The sequence below is a fragment of the Podarcis erhardii genome (genome assembly GCF_964252035.2).
Source record: "Podarcis erhardii genome assembly, chromosome: Z".
NCBI lineage: Eukaryota > Metazoa > Chordata > Lepidosauria > Squamata > Lacertidae > Podarcis > Podarcis erhardii.
Window position 1 is genome coordinate 32,221,724 of NC_138504.1, and position 23,737 is coordinate 32,245,460.

Below are 23,737 nucleotides of genomic sequence, written 5' to 3' on the forward strand. Positions count from 1 at the left end.
CTACACTCCAAATCCATCCAAATCCATCCAACATCCCACAGGCTTACTTTTGTTCAGTCACCCATAATTAGTAGTTGCCACCAGTCTCTTCCTCCCTGGTAGGTACAGAGAACAGGGTCACCTCTCATTTGCAGGGGGTGTCAAAATGAAGGGCTCGGGGTAGGCTTGGGAGTCACGGGCAGGTGGCACGCCGAATGTCACCACCCCTCAGTGATAACACCCAAGGTGGACCAACCCCACTCCTCCCCTTCCTCCGCCCCTGTATGAGGGAAGGCATACAGTGGAGTTGGGGTTGGAAAGGGAGGATTAGCTTGGGGAAATGGAGGCAGAGAACAAGGTGACCTGATGGTTGATTGATAAAACTGTGGGGAGTGGAGGAGATTCTCTCAAATCAGTAATCACTTGAGGACCTCTGATGAAACTTGTTGCCAGTAAGAATGCCCAATAAGATGCCCGTAATGGGAAACCCACTAGCAGGACCCAGGCACAACAGTGACTTTCCCCTCCTGTAGCTTCTAGCAACTGGTAATCTGAAACATCCTTCGACTGTGGAGGCAGAGTAGAGCCATTGTGACAGAAGGTTTAGACTCCAGTTTTGGGGATAAGATTTCTTAGTTTTAAGGAGTTACAAGACTCTTCCTTGCTACTAGAGCAACAAATCTTGGCCTCTACCCTTGAAATGGATGTCAGCAGAGAGCAGATGGAAGGAGAACATCTTCATAATTCACAGACACGGTCCATTGCTGAGATATTGGGATGGCCTGTCATACGGATGATTTTAAAACTCAGAGGTGAACAGCCTAACTTCAATTATCAGGGCAGCCACCAATCCCCCTATGTAGCAGAACAGCCTGCTGCTGAACACCAGTTGTGGCAGAATACTGGGCTACATGGACCTTGGCTGACTCAGAAAGGTTATGCTTATATTCCAGTGCAAGCCCCCCCCCCCAACTTTGGGGCCTGCTGGAACATATGGAATTCTGAGAGGCTATCGTTTTGGGCACCACTCACAAAATTGCTTTTTCAGGGCAAGGAAAAGGAGGAATATAAAAGCTGGATAGAATCCTCTTTAATTGGCCTGATTTTACATGGGGTTTCCCCAAGCCACCATGCCCATGTGACACCTGATTCTGAAGTCATCTCTAGCCTACCATAGTTTGGTTGCTCCTTGGGATGTTTGCAAAGGGAGAGGACCATAGTTGATTGACATACTTTGCATGAAGAAGGTCACAGTTTCATGGATCTCACAGCCTGCAGCCTGTTTGGCTGGATGGACAAGAGTTGCCATATATCAAAAAGTAAAATTCCTGACATCTGCAAAATTGACAAACCCCAAAATTGTTGAGCATTTTTGGGAAACAAACCGAAATTGTTTAGCTCTTTCCCCCAACAGTAATTTTTAAGGTTTTGGAACTGTTTCCACTGCTTTTTCCATGTTGCCATAAATCTGGGTTTTCCCTGACATTTTGCCGCTTTGGCAAATCCCCCCCCCCGCACCCATTTTTACTCCCCAAAACCAGGACATGTCAGGAATTTTCCTTATGCGTGGCAAGCCTAGGACTGAAGGCAGCTCCATCTGTTCATGAGAGGGATCAATCACTGGCCCCTGCCTGCATTCTGGCAAAAGAGGGATGTTGGAGAAGGGCATTATTTATGACAAGGAGGCTTGGCAGCAAGGAAGTGATCAAGGTCTCAGTTTACCATCTTCACTCTCCTCTCAAAGTGCCCTCTAACAGCGTGTAGTAATAACAGTGTGTAGTAATTTGCATGGATAAACTGGTTCCTCACTTAAAGCCTGATGTGGATTTCCCATCACATTTTCAAAGAAGTCCTGTGAGACGATGGTTGATCTGCTGACAGCATTGTTGCCAACACAACAATATATACCTCAGCTCCAGTTGCAAATGATTTTCTAAGCAAGGACTGGGTCTCCCCCTCCTCCCAGGAGAATATCCATCATGGTGATGCTATCTTCTAAATAGTGTATGCACTGAAATTTGGGGGAGGATTTCTTCAAACTAGTCAATTAATCACCTGACATAACTAACAAATTAATTATCTCAGACCGTATCTGAGTTGGATTTTAAATCCTTTTATATATATATGAAATTGTTTTATATGTGTTTTCATTGCTAAATTGCTTCAAGGTGTTTCATAGGAAGTGATCTGAAAAAGAAATTAATTAATCATCTGATGTAAACTAAAAGCTTAAGATACCTCTCAGTCCAAGTTGAAAGCTCAGCTTTTGGTTTAGTTTCAAAATCAAAACTAGTTCAGGTGTTGTTGTTGTTTTAAGGTGAAGAAGGAATAGGAGGAGGAGCATGACAGCTGTGGGCTACAGGGGCTGGCAGTGGGTTCTGTGCAGGGGTGGTGGGGGTTAGGATCTGGCCCTTGGCAAATGCTCCCCTTGACCTGGGGATTGTGGCTGCACAAACCTACTGAAAGGGAGCACTAATGGGTCTATTCAGGATTTAGAGACAACAGCCAAAGGAATAGCTGCAGATATCCAGGATGGAGACTGAGCTGAGCCTCATCAGAGGGCTCTGTCCCAGAACCTGTTAGAACATCATCCAGAGGAGAGTTGTTCTTTACCTGTCTGTCCCCCATCACTGGATAACTGCATCTGGGACCAGCCTTTCAAATTGCGGGCCCAGGCGTCTTATTCTGTGTTTATGGATCCAGCCCCAGGACTTTTCTCTTGAGGTCATTATTCACAGCAAATCCCCCCCATCTTTCCCCATCTGTTTACTATACAGCGGAAAGGAGCAGCCAAGCATACTAGGACTCAATTTCTTGACTTTAAGAAAGCCGACTTCATAAAACTTAGGGAAGTGCTGGGTGAGATCCCATGGACAGTAATACTAAAAGGAAAGGGAGTTCATGATGGCTGGGAGTTTGTTAAGAGGGAGATAGTAAAAGCACAACTTCAGGCAATACCAATGAGACGGAAACATGGAAGGTGCCTAAAGAAGCCAGGGTGGCTATCTAAAGAACATTTAACTGAGTTAAGATTAAAAAAAGGATGTGTACAAAAAATGGAAAAGGGGGGAAACCACCAAAGAGGAATTCAAACAAATAGCCAGCACATGTAGGCACAAAGTCAGAAAAGCTAAAGCACAGAATGAACTCAGGCTTGCTAGAGAGGTTAAAAGCAACAAAAAAGGCTTTTATGGGTATGTTTGTAGCAAAAGGAAGAACAAAGAAACAGTGGGGTTACTCAGAGGAGAAGATGGTGAAATGCAAACAGGGGACACAGAAAGGGCTGAACTCCTCAATGCCTTCTCCGATAAAGAAAACAATGCCCGACCTGAAGAATTTGGAGCAAATGATTCAGCAGAGGAAACACAGCCCAGAATAACTAAGGAGATAGTACAAGAATACTTGGCTAGTTTAGATGTATTCAAGCCTCCAGGGCCAGATGAACTGCATCCAAGAGTATTAAAAGAACTGGCAGATGTGATCTCAGAACCACTGGCAGTCATCTTTGAGAATTCCTGGAGAACAGGCGAAGTCCCGGCAGACTGGAGGAGGGCAAATGTTGTCCCTATTTTCAAAAAGGGGAAAAGAGAGGACCCAAATAATTACCGCCCAGTCAGTCTGACATCAATACCAGGGAAGATTCTGGAGCAGATCATTAAGCAAACAGTCTGTGAGCACCTAGAAAGGAATGCTGTGATCACCAATAGTCAGCATGGATTTCTGAAAAATAAGTCATGTCAGACTAACCTGATCTCGTTTTTTGACAGAATTACAACCCTGGTAGATGAAGGGAACGCAGTGGATGTAGCCTACCTTGATTTCAGCAAGACATTTGACAAGGTGCCCCATGATATTCTTGTAAAGAAGCTGGTAAAATGCGGTCTTGATTATGCTACCACTCAGTGGATTTGTAACTGGCTGACTGACCAAACCCAAAGGGTGCTCATCAATGGTTCCTCTTCATCCTGGAGAAGAGTGACTAGTGGGGTGCCACAGGGTTCTGTCTTGGGCCCGGTCTTATTCAACACCTTTATCAATGACTTGGATGATAGACTCAAGGGCATCCTGATCAAATTTGCAGATGACACCAAACTGGGAGGGGTGGCTAACACCCCAGAGGCAGGGTCACACTTCAAAACGACCTTGACAGATTAGAGAACTGGGCCAAAACAAACAAGATGAATTTTAACAGGGAGAAATGTAAAGTATTGCACTTGGGCAAAAAAAATGAGAGGCACAAATACAAGATGGGTGACACCTGGCTTGAGAGCAGTACATGTGAAAAGGATCTAGGAGTCTTGGTTGACCGCAAACTTGACATGAGCCAACAGTGTGATGCGGCAGCTAAAAAAGCCAATGCAATTCTGGGCTGCATCAATAGGAGTATAGCATCTAGATCAAGGGAAGTAATAGTGCCACTGTATTCTGCTCTGGTCAGACCTCACCTGGAGTACTGTGTCCAGTTCTGGGCACCACAGTTCAAGAAGGACATCAACAAACTGGAACATGTCCAGAGGAGGGCAACCAAAATGGTCAAAGGCCTGGAAACGATGCCTTATGAGGAACGGCTAAGGGAGCTGGGCATGTTTAGCCTGGAGAAGAGGAGGTTAAGGGGTGATATGATAGCCATATTCAAATATATAAAAGGATGTCACATAGAGGAGGGAGAAAGGTTGTTTTCTGCTGCTCCAGAGAAGCGGACACGGAGCAATGGATCCAAACTACAAGAAAGAAGATTCCACCTAAACATTAGGAAGAACTTCCTGACAGTAAGAGCTGTTCGACAGTGGAATTTGCTGCCAAGGAGTGTGGTGGAGTCTCCTTCTTTGGAGGTCTTTAAGCAGAGGCTTGACAACCATATGTCAGGAGTGCTCTGATGGTGTTTCCTGCTTGGCAGGGGGTTGGACTCGATGGCCCTTGTGGTCTCTTCCAACTCTATGATTCTATGGTTCCCTCCCCCCCCCCCTTGGAAAAGCATCATGGCCTCAGGGTGCCCTGGACAGGGCTCAGCTTGCCTCCTTGCCTCTCGTGTTGTTGTCTGCTGCCTCTAGCCTTTCCACAACTGCCCTCAAAAGGACACTGTGACTGCTTGGGGTGATGCATGGCAGAGAAGAGACAGGTGAGAGGCTCTGCACTGCAATGGGACCAAAGATCCCTCTGGCTCATGAGCAGACTGTCTCTTTGTCAGTGAAGTTTTTCATTTTGAATTTTAAGTTTTATTTTTTAATTTGGCACATTTTTCTCAATTTTTCAATTTTGTGATCCCCCCCAATTTTTTAATATTTGAGATTGCTAGTGTGAATGTTATTGTTGAGGCAAACTTTAAGCTGTCCAAACTTACAGAGGACAACTATATCTGCTGGAGAATATTATTATTATTATTATTATTATTATTATTATTATTATTATTATTATTATTTCCCCAGACACTCTAGGCAGCTCCCAACAGAATATTAAAAACATGATAAACCATCAAACATTAAAAACTTCCCTAAACAGAAACCAGATTTAAATGAAATGCATTTTGCCATGCATTGAGCTAGAATGGATCAGAGGAGGGAGCCAAGAAGCCGTAACAGCAAAGGGGAAATGGGATTAAGAGAGTGATATAGCAGCATCACTTCCCTTTGACAATATTTCAGCTTCTGAAATGATTCACACAGTGAAAGACGAAACTGCTGGTCAGATGCTTGATAATCTAGAGGCTGCATCTGCATATACAAGCAAGACCTAAGGGTTTTAGTAGACCACAAGCTAAACATGAGTCAACAATGTGATACAGCAGCAAAAACACACACCCTAATGCTCTTCTAGGCTGCATCAATAGAAGTATAGTGTCCAGATCAAGGGAAATAAGTAAGTACTGCTCTATTCTGCCTAGACTACACCTAGAATACTGAATCCAGTTCTTGGTGCGACATTTAAGAAAGATATTGACAAGCTGGAACATGTACAGAGGAGGGCAACCAAGATGATCAAGGGTTTGAAAATCAAGCCTTATAAGAAACAGCTGAGAGAGTTTTTGAGGTTATTAATACTGCACATTTGGAAGCAGTTGGATGAATAAAAACTGACTCTTCTTTGAAATAAAAATTCTCCAGTGCAAAAATATGGTTCAGAATCTTTACCTACAGAACTTTAACTCCAAACATAACACTAAAAGTTACATTCAGTTAGATGCATGATTTCTTACACTGTTCCCATCATAAGGCATAATGTCTTAGATCAAAAATATCTTGCGTGCTGAGCTAAAAATCAAAGCTCTGACTCTTCTCCATTCCAGCCTCCATTATCCTGAGGCTGTTTACTGGAAACAGAATCAACACATCCTTTCTCTTCAGTAGCTTGAAAAACAAAAGAGCACCCCCACCTAAGATGCGTGTCTACAGATTAGCATATGCATAGACCTGTAACACAATCCTTTTTCATGAGATTTAAACATCTTGTAACTGGGCCACAAAGATACAGCCCCACTTAATGATTAACTAGTTAGGCTCTCTTCAGCTTCAATGGAAATTTCCAGTCATGTTTCACAGTATAATGCAGGCAGATTATATATTTATTTTCCATTCCAATACAGTGGTACCTCGGGTTAAGTACTTAATTCGTTCCGGAGGTCTATTCTTAACCTGAAACTGTTCTTAACTTGAAGCACCACTTTAGCTAATGGGGCCTCCAGGTGCCGCTGCGCTGCCGGAGCACGATTTCTGTTCTTATCCTGAAGCAAAGTTCTTAACCCGAGGTACTATTTCTGGGTTAGCGGAGTCTGTAACCTGAAGCGTCTGTAACCTGAAGCGTCTGTAACCCAAGGTACCACTGTATATATTAAACAGTTAACAGGAGTTTAGCTTAGAAAATAAAAGACTGATATGAGATATGATCGCCATCTTCAAAAATCCAAAGGGCTAACACATGGAATATAGAACAAGCTTGTTTTCCCCTGCTCTGGAGGGTACAACCCAAACCAATGACCAAGTTACAAGAAAGGAGATTCTGACTAAACACCAGGAAGAGATTTCTAGCAGTAAGAGCTGTTAAGATAGTGCAACAAACTCCCTTGGAAGGTGGCGCACTCTTCTTCCTTGAAGGTTTCTACACAGAGATTGGATGGCCATCTGTCAGGGATGCTTTAGTTGAGATTTCTGCATTGCAGGGGGTTGGGCTAGATAATGCTCTGGATCTGTTCCAGCTCTACAATTCTATGATTCTATAGGTTCAGGTATACTAAGTGGCAATTGAAGTGAAAGAGAACCCTTGCAGTGAGTCCTGTATGTTGCAGAACTGAACTGAAACACGATGAATGTGTCCACTTTGGGCAGAAAAGGTTTCAGTGTATTGTTTCAGAAAACCCTCAACCCTAGTCACAGATAGGGGGGGCCACTAGGGGGTGCATCAGAAGATGGCTGACAATAACATCTCTCCGACCCACACAAGGTAATTTGGAGGCTGTGATGGGAGTAAATATCCTCCCTACCCCCCCCCCAGGATTGTGGGGTGGGACTGCCCTTGCCTGCTGTGCCCTATACCACCCCCGAATTTGTGGGGATGGGGGCACTAGGCACAATGCCCTCCTGTGGGATTTCGGCGCTCCTGGACACCGTCTCTGATCCGCGCCACTAGCTGCAAGAACTTCAAAAGAAACAATTTGGATGAAGCAAATGCACATATTTCAAGGAAGAAGGGGGAATAAAGACTGCTAACAGAAGAGATCTCTGATAAAACAAGAAGAGTCGAAGGAGCAAGTATAAATCACGAGAAGATACGCCAAGACTCGGTATGGCAAAGGGACTGATGGGGGAGGTGAAAAAACCTTACTTTCTTTCTTATATGTGATTAAACAAGAACCCCCCCCCCACAAGCCAGAAATGTCATTTTAAGGACTTAAGCTGTGGATTTAAGGCTGTGTGGAGATAAACTTTCGAACCAAAGCATGTTTTGAGAAGAGCGTGAAATGTATAAGGGCTTTGGAATGATGCAGTTAAAAGTGCCGTCGCCATATTGGGAAGTTCTGTCGGAGGACTTAAGTCTGAGAGGAGAAATAGAGAAATAGAGCTGTTTTTATATTGTGGGTGAAACTCCTCAGTGGGACTTAAGAACGACAGTTCTGTAATTAATGGTGGAAAGAGCGCTGTTATCTATGAAGGCGATGATATATGGAAACCATCTCAATTTGAGGATTGGAAGAACAGAAAAATTCACACAGGATTATTATTGGTGTTTATCGGCTTAAGGAGACTATCAGAAGAGATCATAAAGAAAAAAGAGAAAATATATGAACAAGAGGTGATGTGGAAACAGCAAGATAAGACTGGATAGAATTATGAACTTTGTTTGGACTGTTTTGGACATTAACGCAGTAGCAAGAAGATGATCAGAATCCCCCTTCGGATCTTGAAATATGGGTCCCCTCAACAAAATTTAAAATTCGGCTTTGTAATTCGGAATTTATGTGATGTGATTTGATTTGATTGGCCGGTTAATAATTTTTTTATATTTTTTTTTTAAACCCTAGTCACAGATAATGCCAAAGAGTATCGTTCAAATGACGTGACAAGCCTTCTGGAAGAGGGGTGTTCCCTACACCCCACAACAGAGTGCAGCTGCAAGAGAGAAAGATCTAGTGCGGAAGTGGCAAGAAGCATGCAAATCTTCCCAAACGTATGTGGGGAGACGGAGTAGCCACTGTGGAATGCCTCCAAAACAGACTACCAACTAAGGGAACTATATACACACCTTTTGAACTTTCACACCCAACTTGTTACACATACATGTTTTTGGCAGCATTGTCCATAGCTACGTATTCTAAGAGAATAGGCACAAGCTGGACTCCAGAACAGAAAAAAACGAATTCTACTTAGTTACTCTTCTGGAGGAGAATGCTACAGAATTATGGGCTTAAAGACAGGAAATGTCAGCTCAAGACATGTAGTTTATTTTGATGAGCACAGCAAAGCTGACAAAAGAGGAACTGTTGTAAATTTCTCTGAGCAGCCACAGGAAGAAACACAAGACGTCATGTACTTCCCACAACTAATATAACAGTCCAGATCTGCAGTCTACTGTAACAGCACCCTTGTACAGGGGATGAACAGGAAGAAGGCACAGAGGACTAGACTACCAGCAGTAGCAGCAGAAGTGATGAGGAACAGTCTGATGGGGAGATGCCTGAATTTGAAGAAAGTGATGAGGAAACTGAGGCAATTCCAGAACCAGAGGTCAGACACTCAGCCAGATCAAACAGAGGTGTTCCACCACTAACACTGTCCTATATTGTGAGGTTGGTGCAACCCCTAGAACCTTTCACCAGGGAAGAGATAGAAGGGATGCTAGACACTGAAGCTTGCCTCTGGATGAATCCTGCACAGGAAAAAAATAGATGCACTGCACCAGAACAAAATCTGGTCTCTCACCAAGCTTCCTCAGAAGAAGGGGACTGGAAGTAAGTGGGCGATCAGGGTAAAGCAGGGTACAGATAATTCAGGGCTATAAAGTGAGGTTGGTAACCTGTGGCTCCTCTCAGAAATATGAAGAAGACTATGATGGAACATTTGATCCTGTTGTAAGATACACTACCATTAGAATTATTTTAAGCATAGCAGCTTCTAAGCAAATGGAAGTGAGACACATAGACATTAAAGCAGCATTTTTGCACAGCAAAATCTCTGACGACAAGATTTACATGAAGTAACCCAAAGTTTTTATCTAACCAAATTAAGTACATTTAGTGGATTTAAACTTCAGAAGTGACTCTATGGCCTCAAGCAAGCTACTAGGCAGGGGTCAGCAAACTTTTTCAGCAGGGGGGCAGTCTACTGTCCCTCAGACCTTGTGGGGGGCCAGACTATTTTTTTTTGGGGGGGGGGACAAAAAAATAAACAAATTCCTATGCTCCACAAATAACCCAGAGATGCATTTTAAACAAAAGCACACATTCTACTCATGTAAAAACACCAGGCAGGCCCCACAAATAACCCAGAGATGTAATTTAAATAAAAGCACACATTCTACTCATGTAAAAACACGCTGATTCCCAGACCATCCATGGGCTGGATTTAGAAGGTGTTTGGGCTGGATCCGGCCCCGTCCTTAGTTTGCCAACCCATGTGCTAGAGCATGGAATAAAAAGTTACATATAATGCTCATACAACTAGAGTACAAACAAGGCTACACAGAAAAGTTTTTGTACACTAAATGCAAAAATGGACTATTTTGGACATTATAGACATTATGTTTTGGCATTTGCTGATGATTTTTTTATTGCAACTGAAAATGACCAGGACTACACAAAAGTTGTAAAGCATCTAAGCAAGGATGTGGAGGTTAAAGAATTAGGAAAAGCTCACTACTATTTAGGTTTTCAAATAGAGAAGAAGATTAATAATTTCTTCTATGTCAAAAGCAGAATGTCACTGAACTGCTTGACAATCTGGAGATGCAAGAAGCACACCCAGTTGCAACACCTATGAACGCTGGCTTTTTAAAGAGCCAAGAACACTCAGTACAGGTCAGCAAAAGGAAAACTTTTGTACCTGACCACCACCACTAGGCCAGATATTGGCAACACAGTTGAAATTCTGAGCAAAAAAGTAGGATCACCTACTGAACTGTAAACTTAAGTTGCCAGCTGACAATCACCCTAAACTCATAGGTTAAATGGACATTGACTAGGCTGGGGACTCTAAAGAGTTTAAATCCACAGGTGTTTATTTTTTCTCATGTTTGCAAAGGCTCCCATTATAATTATAAACAGAATGGTGTATGTTTATCTTCCACAGTCTGGACATGCAGCTGCCTGCTACAGAGGTGTGCAGAGTTAGCCTGGCTCGATCAACTGACCAAAGACTTTGGGTTAGTGCAGAAGAGGACCTTTTGACTGATAGAGGACAACCAGAGTTGTCGGAAGCTGTCATGGAGTGAGAATTTTCACTCAAGAACCAAGCATATTGGGGGAATTTATCACCTTGTGCGTGAGGCAATTCAAGATGTACTTGTAGAACTGGCTTATTGCCAGACAAAATAAATAACTGCTGATCTTCTCACCAAACCTCTACTGAGAGACAGTTTCTGGAATCTTCGAGTCAAGATGGGACTCAGGGTGGTTAATAAAATGTGCATGAAATTGTTATATATGCCTGAGAAGGGGGTTGTGGAGAAATGATGCTCCAGTCAAAATGTAAAATTCCATGTTTGCTGGATGAACAAAGGCTGAAGACACAAGGCATCCCCTGTAAATTCCTAGAGGGCACTCCGTGAGGTCACACCCTCTGCTTGGAGGGGCACGAAAGGTAACAGTAGGAATATAATTCTTATTACCTCCTTCCTGCTCAGAGAACACCCTCTTTCTCACCATGCAGCTGTAGGATTGGATGCAGGGTCTTTGTGGTCCTGATCTAAATAATGTATTTTGTAATCTAGAAGTGTACTTTGCCTGACTTATTTCACTGCTATTTTCTACTTGATTCAAGTCTGCAACTATGTAAGAAAACAATATTTTTATGTCCTTACATTACAGACTCCAGTGGTGTTATTTTATTTAGAGGAATAAATAAAGGAGAAGATCCCGTCTGCCGAAGGCATCTTGGATAACTATAGAAAGCTACACAGCTTAGTTCCTAGTTTCCTTGTCAAAGCTGTGAAGGATGGTATATTTTTAACTCTGATAACTAGATGTGAGTCTCACTCAAGTGAATAAAAAGAAAGATAGTTAATAAATAATATATCCTATCCCACCTTCCAAATCTATCCCAGCAGCTGCCTCTCTCCCCTCTTGGTTCTGAACCATCCTAACTTGAGTCTTAAAGAAGGTCAGAGAAGCCTCCCAGCCAGGGGACCTGATGCTGCTCCACTAAGCGCTTGCAAAGAGCCTGGAATCCCCCCTCCACACAGACATCCCCATTTTACAGGCGCGAAGGGTGAGGCCAAGCAGGCAGTTCCCCTTCCACCTTTCCCCGCGGGACACGACTCGGAGTGCCTGCGCTCAGACTAAAAGGTCCCCAGAGATCTCCCGCGCTCCTCAGTCAGCATGCAGGGAACAAGTGTAGCATTCTCAAACAAGTTGTTGGGCTGGGGTATGCCAGAGCGCGGCGGCGGTGGCGACGTGTCCGTGGCCGACTTGTCGTAGGTCCCAGAGAGGGTTTGGGGCATGCTGGAGCCGTAGGCAGGGCGCTCGCTCACCTCGTTTGGGAGGCTGGACCGAGGACCAGGCACATCAGGAGAACTTTCCCAGCGCTCATCCTCAGGAGGGCGCTGCCCGAGCCCCGCCGCAGGCTCCCGGAGGTACTCCTCCACCTTCGGGGAGGCAGGCAGGCAGGCAGCCGGACCACCGGACGAGAAAGGCGTCGGCAGGAAACCCGTCCTCCTGTCCGGACAGTAGCGCATCCGCCGTGGGGACGGCCTCTGCGGGGACGCGACGCGGGACTACACGGTCTGGGCTCCGGGAGCGCAAACACTTGTGGCTGCCGCCGCCGCTACCAGCGAGCAAGGAAGAAGGAATCGGTGGAGAAGTGGCGGCGGCGGCGGCAGCGAAGGGACCGGCATTCCCTCAGGAGGGTGCCTCGACGTGCTGGCAGCAACGAGCACAGCCGAGCGCAATCCGATCCGAACCCCAAGCCTGGAGGGCGCGTGAGTGGGAGAGTCGCGCCAACCCTCCGCCGAAGCGCGACTAGGCGCTGCCGCCCGTCGGGCGAGATCGACACGTCCACAGCCTCTCAGCCCAGCCCTCTCCTCGCTCTCTTGCTTGGGCTACCGACTCCTGGCTCCCCCTTATCCTTCGGGAGAGAAGGGTAAAAGTTTAGCATCGCGCCGCCTAGCCGCCCTCCGCTGTTTTGGCCCAGCAAGCGAAGTGTGTGCGTGAGACGCAACCGGGCCGGGCTGGCGGGCGTGCAGGAGAGCGGCTCCCATCCTACTGGGTCCTAACGCCCCATCTGCCGGTCTTGGGTGGAGGAAGGAGCCGGCAACATTGGCAAAGAGCAGCGTCCCCAGGCCCCCAAAGGCAGTGTCCCTCGATATGCCAGAGGGCTACTCCCGGGGGAAGGAGGGTCTGGACGCGCCGAAGGAAGCTAGAAGGGGCTGCGCGGGAAATGCTGGAAGGTCTTCACCCGCTGTTAGAAGGAGAGCAAGGAGGGAGCCAGTATAACTTCTCTAGAGAGGGAATTCCAAATTTGCCTGTGAGCAGCTACCACTGAGAAGGCCTCTCCCATTCAGTGGACTTGTCAAGTCATGAGGCTCTCACAAATTTCTAACTACTTTGGGGGATACCATACACACAAGTGGCTACCAGCCATGATGGTTATGCTCTGTTTCCACAGTCAGAGGGAATAATGCTTTTTTCTACTAGTTGTTGGGAACTGCAGGGTAAGAGCAGAGCGCTCTTGTGATTGGGTTCTGCTTGTGGGCTTTATCTGAGAGGAGATATGATAGACATTTTCAAATATATATAAAGCACTGTCAAATGGAAGATGGTGCAAGCTTGTTTTCTCAACCAGCTACAAATCCACATAACAGCTACCTTGTCCAGCCAACATTTTACCAAATTTTCTGCAAGAATATCAAGATACACTACATCCACAGAATTCCCCTGATCTACCAAGCTTGTAACTCTATCAAAAGAAAGAGATTTGTCTGGCATGACTTGTTTTTGAGCAACTCATGCTGGGTCTTAGTAATCACAGCATCCTTTTGTATGTGCTCCTTTTGTATGTGCTCCTATCCTTTTGATTATTTAATTAGGACCTTTCCTGTTATCACTGTCAAGCTCACTGGACAGTAGTTACCTGGGTCTTCTCCCCTCCCTCTTTGAAGACGGAGACAACATTTACCCGCCTCCAGTTTGCAGGGACTTCACCTGTTCTCCAAGAATTCTCAAGGATTATAGACAAAAGCTCCAAGATTACATCCACAAGCTCCTTGGCTTCAGCTCATCAGGCCCTGGAGATTTGAATTCATTTAAAGTAACTAGGTGTTCCTTTACCACCTCTTTTCCTATCTTTGGTTGCAGCTACTTCCTGGCATTGTTTATTCTGTTATCACCAGGTTTGGCACTGCTTTCCTTTTGGATGTAGGCAGAGGCAAAGTAGGTGTTCAGCAGTTCTGCCTTCTCTATGCCACCCAATAGCATTTTTCCACCTTCTCCACACAGAGGATGTACTACTTGCTTGTTCTTCCTCTTGCTTCAAACATAGCTGAAGAAACCTTTTTTATTCTTTTTAACCTGTCTCGCAAGCCTGAGCTCATTCTGAGCTTTGGCCTGAGTGACATTCACCCTGCAGCTGTTGGCTATTCATGCATACTCTCCCTTTGTGATTTCCTCTTTCTTCAATTTATTATACATGCCCTTCTTAAATCTTAGCTCATCTCTAAGCTCCTTATGCAGCCCCACCATTTTCTTTAGATGCCTCCCACTTCTCTTGTTAGAATTGTCTGCATTTGTGCCTTCAATATTTCACCTCTAAGAAATTCCCATCCATCTTGGACTCCCTTCTCTTTTGATTATTTCTGACATGGGATTTCACCTGGTAGTTCCTTCAGCTTTTGGAAATCAGCCTTCTTAAGGCCAGAGTGCATGCCTGACTACACTCAGCTTTCTTTCACCTCTGTATAGTGAAACTCAGGAGAAAACAATTACTTCCTTCCAAGTTTTTTTAGTACTTCCATTTTGGTGATCAGTTCTTCTCTTTTGGTGAGGACCAGGTCCAAGACAGATGATCCCTTTGTTGCTTCTTCCACCTTCTGGGAAATGAAATTGTCAGTGAGGCTATGGAGCAATTTGTTGGACCTCACATTCATGGCAGAGTTTCAGTCCCAACAAATGTCTAGTCTCCCTTTTCAACTATATCTCTCCTTTTTGAACCTTTGGTAATCAGCTCTAGGAAGGCGTTATCTAAGTCTGGCTTGGTGATCTATGACAAACACCCACTGTAAAGTCACTGTTGTTTCCTTCTCCTACAATTTTTACCCATATACTCTCAATATGCCTTCTGGGTCATGGGTCACTTTACAAGCAGAATGCTTCTACTCCTCCTTTCCTGTTTAGTCTATTCCCTCTAATACACCTGTATTTCTACATTCTAGTCCTTAGTTTCATCCCACCAGGTTTCAGTAATGCCTACTAGGTCATATTTGCCATCCTGCATTAAAAGCTCTGATTTGTCTTCCTTGTTTCCCATACTCTGCATTTGTGTAGAGACAATGATACCATGAGTCATTTTCTCCACCTGCTTCCTTCTTGTAGTTCCCTGCCCTTTAGCAGGTTTCTGGAGGACCACCTCAGTTTCCTGTGCATCAATGAAGCTATTATCCCCAGGACCAGGTGTTCCCCTGTCATCTTAGTGTTGCTTCCCTCGCCCTCGGGATTTAGTTGAAAGCTCTCCTGATCAGGTTCACAAGACTCTTAGCAAGCACATTATTGCCAACTGCTGTGAGGTACAACTCATCTTTTACAAGAAGGTCTTCCTCAAAGAAGCAGAGACTTGTGCTTTCCAACAACGGATCATGGAGGCAGAGAAGAGCCACTACATAAATTTTTCCAATCCTGTTTAAATCCATCAGATTTGGTGCCCATCGCTGCCTCTCATGGGAGAGAATTCCATAGCTTATGTGCTGCATGGTAGTACTTCCTTTCATCCATCCCCAGTCTTCCAAAATTCACCTGCATTGGATGCCCATGAGTTCTAGTGTTATGAGAGAGGGAGGAAAACTCAGGCCTTTTCCTCAAGAGGTAGACTGGAGCTACAGCAGAGATAAAAAGTCCGAGAAGGCAGCTCATGGTAGCCTGGCAATGGCCTCATGTGGGCAGTTGTTGTGCTGCTGAGTTCTGCAGTACAAGTGGCAGTTGACAGTCATGCTGCTCAGATTCCTTGGTGCAGGAAGACTGAATCTCCCACCCCTTCCTGGCCAAGTGGTTTGTTGTTAAGGAGTGTCTTTTCTGTGTTTAGGTCACAGTTTTCTATTTGAGGAGCTCAAGGTTCTAAGCCCCAAACAAAATGAACTTTTTCATCCATTGCCCCCTGCTCTCTGTGCCCTCCCTCAAACTTGCCCTCAGTGCTTTGTCCTCAATGGGCTCATTCTTATTGGGCAATGATGAGGCAAAATTAGGGTTCTGCATTGTTTGTCTCTTGGCAAATGTAACCCCAGAGCAGGCAGGTCTATTTGGGCACCAGTCACCAACTGGTATTAGCCAGCCCTCACCTGCCTGCTTTCTTACTTCCAACCAGTGCAGAAGATGGTGCTGCTTGTCAGCTTCCTTCTCCTTAAGCTCACTGTTGCCCTTTGTAGAATTTGGCAAGGAAGAGGAGGAGGAGGAGAAGGAGGAGGAGGGTGGAAAACTAGGATTAATTGGCTTTGCTGGTCACTGAATTTGGCTTCATTTGGTCTCTCGGCTTACTGCCCTATTTGTTCCAAAGGGTGCCAGCCTACAGCCCTGTTCTGTTGTATGATAATTGGAAGGCATGTTGTGGCACTGCTGCCCCTACTCACTGAAGGATAACCTGGCTTGTGGGCCTTTGAGAAGCCCAGCCACACTGAGGTGATGATGACTCTGGGTGGAGCAATATGCTCAATGATGTAAGCATCTCTCCTGTCCTATGGTCCCTCTTCAAGGGCAGTTGTCCCACACCAGACAAGCCAGCTGGGAAGAACCAGCGCAGAGCAGATGCTCTGTCCTGTCTTGCACATCATTGATCAGCCCTCCAGCTGGTCTCTGCTTCCAGCATCATTAGAGCCAGTGATGCTGCATGGATGAAGCAGGAAGGATTCATTTGGCGTCCAGGAACCTGGTTGTGCTCCATGGGCTGACAGAGGGAACAGAAAGTGTTTTAGAAGTGCAGGTTGAGCAGTTGTGACAAGATGGAAATTCAGAAGAGATGGAAAGGGAAGGAAAGAAATAGCTTCCCTCCTACTCTCTCTCCCATCCCCAATATATCTGAGCACTTCTGTTCTTCAAGAGGGCCAGCTCCCAGTGTAGAAAACCATTTCCCAGTAGAGCAGGCAAAGTGGAAAAGAGATAAGGAAACAGATGGCATCATGTGAGATTAAACAAAAGCATACATGGAGCTCCGCCTAAAAACTCCTTCCCTTCACTGTTGTCAACAAATGTATCCTCTGGTGACTTTGAAATTTCCTGTGGTGTGGCTGAAAAATTGGTGTCTGAGTGCTTCTTCCCAGTGCTGCAAACTGTGGTTTACACTAAAATCGCACATACCCTAATGCTCAGAATGCAAATTGTGGTGCACCTCTTTGCACAAATGATCACACATATGCAATTCACTCTCTTTTTGATGGCACACACAACTGCAAATTGCTGTGTCACTTGGGTGTCTTCTCTCCTAATGTTTGCTAATCTTGTTTGTCACTCTTAAACCTAGGATAAATCTGTTGGTGGCAAAGAAAAACCAAACATATAACAGAGAACTCTCTGGATGGCAAAATACAAATTTGGAGCAAGTACTCTTTGGTTAGTGCTCCTGCAGATATTTAAAATCACAAAATATCCAGCAAGGTAAAGTGTGAAAATATATGCTGTTAGACCTTTAAAATATGCCCTTGTGAGTTCCTACCAAAGTTTCCCTCTTCCCCTAGCATAGTAAAAGGACCACAAGCATGGTAAGTTAAAAACAAACTCTCCAGAAACATTACACAGGCAGTAAAGCTTGGCTTAGTTAACAGTGGTGAAAGTTCCTAAATTATTGGTATAGGAACAAAACAGCGGCTTGTAAGAGCCATGCAGTCTGAGCTGCAGCAACCAGCTCAAAACCTCATCACATGTTGAGCTTCTCTTGTAGACTGAAGGGGAACGATAGGCCTGAATACATTCCTCCCAAGGTGAGGGGAAGTGACCTAGCTAAGCCTGGCAGAACAGTTTTCTCTATAGTGTTAACCCCTTCATGCACTAATTAGACTTAGGCATGTTAGTTATATGAGGATTGATATCCCACAGCCTGAGATGCTTAGAAGAGATGAAGGGGAGATGCACCACAAAGAGGAAAACCCTTCCAAGGAGAGAAAGGAAGGAGGCCTCAGGAAGCCCCAGCAACATGAAAAGCAGAAACAAGGAGAATGAAAGGGAAGCAAAGGAGAACCTTGCAGAGAACCCTCTCAGGAGCAGGCAAACAGGGTCCCCCTCAGAACAGGCAAATGGGGCCTCTGTGGTTCACTACTTTACATTTAATAGGACGGCAAGCTATAAATAATGCATTATTATGTAATGACAATTATTTCACTTGAAACACACTTCTGTGTCAAAAGCATCATTGTCTCAACTCCAGTTCTCACCCTAGTGTCATGCGAGTTGACTCTACTCTGAATCTCTTCTGCTACTAGGTCCACTAGTGCCTGGAAAGGGTTGGTCAGGGCAGGAGGCTCTCAGTGTGGAGCTCTATGTGGAGTGTGGAGGAAAAGGCCCTACCTTGTTGAGGTATCAGTCTGGCCAGTGCTCAGCCCTGATGCTGAGGCACCACCTTTCATGAACCCTGACAAAACAGCCCTTCCTCTAAGTTCAGTCTAAGTTCTGGACAACATCCCCGGAGCTCCTAGCCCAGCTTGGCAACCTTGTAAATGGGTTGCTCTTTGATAGTGCAGAGAAGTTAAAAACATAAGAAGAGCCATGCAGCTGGATTAGTACAAAGGGGGCCCATTTTGTTGAGCATCTTCTTACACTGGTCAGCCAGAAACCCCAAAGAGAAGCCTGTAAGCAGGACGTGAGTGTACCTGCTGTGGGAGACTGCAGTCAAATTCAACAAACGTGTATTTTTGTTGATGAATAAGTCTAAAGGTAAAGGGACCCCTGACCATTAGGTCCAGTTGTGACCAACTCTGGGTTTGTGGCGCTCATCTCGCTTTATTGGCCGAGGGAGTCGGCATACAGCTTCCGGGTCATGTGGCCAGCATGACTAAGCCGCTTCTGGTGAACCAGAGCAGTGCACGGAAATGTGGTTTACCTTCCCGCTGGAGCGGTACCTATTTATCTACTTGCACTTTGACGTGCTTTCGAACTGCTAGGTTGGCAAGAGCAGGGACCGAGCAATGGGAGCTCACCCTGTCACGGGGATTCGAACCGCCGACCTACTGATCAGTACGTCCTAGGCTCTGTGGTTTAACCCACAGCGCCACCCGCGTCCCTGAGTAAGTCTAGGTGCTGTAAATTTCTAGGTAGGCAGACGCAGACCATAGGAATGTAATTGGTGGAAAGAGAGCTCTGTGTGGTGTCATTCCCCCTGTTTCCAATGGCAGGAAGAAACAAGAGATATAAACTCTTCTCCTTTCTGTCGTTCTCTTTCTCACTCACTCTCTCTTACTCTCTCTCTCTCTCTCTCTTCTTCAAGCTGCAACGAATGCACACATGGCTATGCTTGATCTAGCTCAGGCAGAATCCTGATAGTGGTTATGCTATAAATATAAGTATTTTACCTGCATAGTTTTACTGCTACCTTTGCTGTGAACCAATGCAAGACTGTTAAGTAAGTAAACAATATTTTTAAAGCTTACTTTACAAGTCGTTGCCTGATTCTTTGTTATGTGGGGAAACCAAGGCGAAGCCAGCTTAATTCCTAAGCTGCAATTGCTCAAAACAGAAGGCTTTGCAAGCTAATTTTCCAAAGCTTCTATTTTTGCTGCCATGGATGGGATTTTAAAACACTGTATAAACCCTCAAACATGGGAGACTGGAGGAATAAACTGTAAATAATATATCCTCTCCTACCTTACTAAAGCCCAACTCACGGCTCCTACACCTGAAGGTTAGTCTAAAAAGGCTCCTGCTCTTGCTCACTGAAGGGAATTACTCTTCCTGCCTTCCTGGAACAGTTAGTATAGAACTTTGGCATTGCAGAACATGACTCATGGGGAGACTGTTCCACAGCAATTCCCCTCGGCATTAGCTGCAGGATGGCATCCTCTGCAATATTGCTTGGCATGGGGAAGAGATTGCTGCCACCTCCACCACAATTCTTCTCTTTTCCCATGCAGTAGAAGGGCTGTCCTGAGTCCAAAGCAAGCAGTGCTGAGCCTGCCTGTGCAGCAGGGAAGGAGCTGGGTTTTATCATGTGGCTTCTGCTCTAGTGATATTGCCCCAAGCTTTCTGGACTCACAATTCCTTTAACAAATGCAGCCCTGGCCAGGTGGCGCCCATGCCCCTTCTCCTTCCTCCTACTTCTTTCATAGCAGTGACAGCCTCAAGAAGGGAACTACTGGGAAGATTAACAGTATCTGACAAGTGGAAGACTTTGCAGCACAGCTGAGTGGGCCTGCCTTCTGTGTTTGCAAATGGACTCTGATTCCTGACCTGCCTAGTGGTGATAGCTGCCACTTGAGCCTGCCTGCTTCCCCCAGACACATGGATCCCGGCCTGCCCAGAGACTTGTAGAGGCAGGCATCATGTCAAGAACCCTCTGATTCTTCCACAACCTGACACACACTTTGTGGACTTTCTAAGGAAATGGGCTGGAAACTGACAGCCCCCCCCCCCAATTCTTTGCAATTGACAGCAGGCTGGAATACAGGAAGGTGGAGTCCTAGGGCACTTTTTACACAGACATGACGGCTGTGGCAATGACGCTCTATCAGTTATGCAAAGCGAAATGGCAGACAGCCCTTTGGACCTTGGTGTAACCTGCTGGGCGAATGATGCTCCAAACTCCCAGAATTGCAGCATGGAGGGCGCCAGTCAGTTGGAACCTGGGCAGCAGAATTGCCAAAGAGAGATGAGAAAAGAAGCAGCATCTTTCCTTTTAACAAAAAGTTTGTTTGTTGAAATTTTCAGCAATGGACAAGAAGGGGGGGAGGGGGAGAACAAATATCTAAAGAATGCATCCTTAGAGGTGTTGGGTCTGGTGCCAGCTGGCAGAAGTAGCCTAAAGTGTGTGTGTGTTAATGCACCTTTGCAAACCTGATTAATGACATATCTGTATGTGGGCTGGTGCAAAAACCAGCGAGGCTGCCCCAGATCCAGCAACTGATATAATCGAGCTTCCACTTGCTGGTTCTTTTGCTGGGTTGGGAGCTGTGCAAGCAAATAACCCCCACTTCAGGCACATCCACAGTGCAGCACATATCTCTGCCTCAAGTCACTGGCCGCCTTCTCAAGGCAGCCACAGCAGTTCCCCCTGCCCCCTCCTCCAACACTTGAACTCATGGGCATCCAGTGAAGCTAAATGTTGGAAGATTCAGGACAGATCAAAGACATCACTTCTTCATGCAGTGCAGAGTGAAAGTATAGAACTCACTCATTTAGAAGGCAGTGATGCCACCAACTTGGCTTTAAAATAAATTACACAAATACATGGAGGAGGAGAGGGCTATCAATCACTACTAGCCTTGATGGCTATGCTCTGCTTCCACTGTCAGAAGCAGTATACCTTTGAATACCAGTTTGCTTTCACACTCATCTCCTTAATAGGCTTCCTTGGAGGGCATCTGGTTTGCCACTGTGAGAACAGGATGCTAGATTAGATGGGCCCCTTCGTCTTGTTCCAGCAGGTTCTGCTTATGTTCTCATAGTCAGCTGCTCTTAATAGCACATGACATGCAACTGCCTTTGAACAGAAAGCAACAGGCACATGTGTTATCCTACAAATGAAATTAAATAAATCTGCATTACAGCAATACCTTTATGTGAGCAACCAACCTGTCACAAGACCGTGTGCCAGCTTTCAAGTCCTCAAGACTCCCTTGGTCCATATTAGATTCAGACAGAGACAGCTTAATCAACAGGCATAGAGCTCAATGCAACTGTTGTGCTTCCGCAAGCTGAATCAGCACCTGCCAAATCACCCCCACAAACTCACTTTGATTTCTTTGCCATGTCTTTTTCTGACATTTTGGTTGCCTGCATAATGGTGTCACTCTAGTGTGAATCTCTGGACAGTGGCCCATAAATCTCTAGAGCTCTCTTTCCTCAATCCATCTGACCTCGTGAAAGGCTCCCACAGATTTGGGAAGAGGGAGCGCATAAACCCATGTGCAGTAAGTTGTTCTTCTGCCATCTTCACAGGAGATACCCACCAGTGCCCCTCCCTCCTGCAGCTGTCAAGAGGCTGATGCTGCCACCTTCAGCTCACCAGTCGTCTGCTTCAGCTCTGGAATTCATCCATTACTCACTCAGACATGCAACCAGCAGATTTCTGGCACCCTGTTTTGCCTGCAGCACATCCTTTTCCAGCCCCAGGGTGGGCGAGTTCTGTGTCGTGCTTCCCCAGGCTGAAGCAGCACCTGCCAAATCATTTTGCAGAAAAGGAGGCTGGTGTGGTCCTCCTGCCAGCAGCTGCCATCTCCTCCTCCTTGGCAGGGAAGGTCCCCTACCTGTCCAGCGTTTCTACTTGAAACCAGAAGATGAATGGGTCATAGGAACATAGGAAGCTGCCTTATACTGAGTCAGACCATTGCTCTATCTAGCTCAGTATTGACTGGCAGAAGCTGTTGAGGATTTCTGGCAGGGGGATCTTGTCAAGCCCTACCTAGAGATGCCAGGGATTGAACCTGGGACCTTTTGCTTGCAAGACAGATCCTCTACCTCTAAGCTATGGCCCTTCCCCTTTGTCTTCCCCACTGCACCACCACTGCACTTCTCCTGCAGAAGAGAATGGTAATGATGATTAATAGTAATAATTAATAGTAATAGTAATAGTAATAATAGTGGAGGTGCCTGCTTCCAGGCCCTGGGGAAAGGAGAGAAACTGGGGCATCTCTAATGAAGCCCTTGAGGGACAAGGAGTGTCGTGGGAAGCTCTGGGCTGGAGGGACTGTGAGGCCGACAAAAGGAACAGGGCTTTCAGGAGGAGGGAAGTGACTGGAATAGCAAGTGAGGGACGGGCGTCTTTGAAGGGGACTCTAGTGCTGCCTCCGCGACTGTGTGTCTTTGCTCTGACCTACTTAACGGTGTCATAATCTGATGCAGAAACTTCCTCTAGATGCTAAATATAAGTGGCATTTCCATTGGCTTCCCAACGTTGTTACTCACTTCTAATCCATACCCCCACCCACAAACACACACACCCTCCTACTATGGAACTGCCAACCTGTGGGAAGCAGGGAGAGCCCCCCCCCTTACTCCCCATGGAAAAAACAAGGGATTGGATGCAAGCAGAATGGGGAAGAGGGCTGAGAACTGCTTTTACTAAAAACAACATGCGCTAAAGAAAGCTCTTTTGGAGGTGCTCCTGCTCCTTGGTGGTGTCCTGCCTTACCTCCTTTGCTTGCCAAGGGGCTGGGGAGGGGGAATGGGCAACTTCATTCATGAAGGAGTGGTTTGCTGTCACTGAAGGATGGGAGCCCTGGAGTCAGGGAGGGGATGTGCTGGCAGCCCAGCTGATTGGAGCAAGCCAACTGGACCATCAGGTCCCCACTAGTCCAAAGAAGGCAGCCGGGGGGAGGGGCTAATTATCCAAGGGAAGGGCTTTTAGTGGCCAAGTCCTGACCCTGGGGCTGTTTCAAAGAACTTGCCATTTCCAGCACAGGAGGAGAAGTATAGATGAGTAAGATTAGTAAATACATCAAAGCTATGGGGAGCCACCTTGTCTATATAATCTTACATTGTAACAGTTATTGTTCATTGCAGAATCCACTATGTTGTAAGTTCTATTATCTTGATACTTCGTATATGGTATGTACTTCTATAGCTCAATTGTTTATATAATTTTGTCAAAATATGTTGAATTACGACATTATATTCATTTATATTACTTAGAATATGTACAACACATGAAGACCAGGAGGGCGAGTCCTATGACTTTGATATACTATATATGAACATGTACCACTGATGAAGCAC

The 23,737-nt window shown here is 45.7% G+C and overlaps 1 protein-coding gene across 1 annotated transcript in view; it reads right to left on the bottom strand.

Moving 5' to 3' along the window:
- LOC309333508 (gamma-aminobutyric acid receptor subunit gamma-4-like) overlaps positions 1–13,377 on the bottom strand; it is a 44,686-nt gene extending 31,309 nt beyond the window's left edge. Inside the window, 3 exon segments of the mRNA XM_081847140.1 lie at positions 12,154–12,289; positions 12,292–12,339; positions 12,342–13,377. Coding sequence (XP_081703266.1) covers positions 12,154–12,289; positions 12,292–12,339; positions 12,342–12,357 — 200 coding nt within the window. The 5' untranslated portion in view covers positions 12,358–13,377.
- Between the last annotated feature and the right edge of the window lie 10,360 nt (positions 13,378–23,737).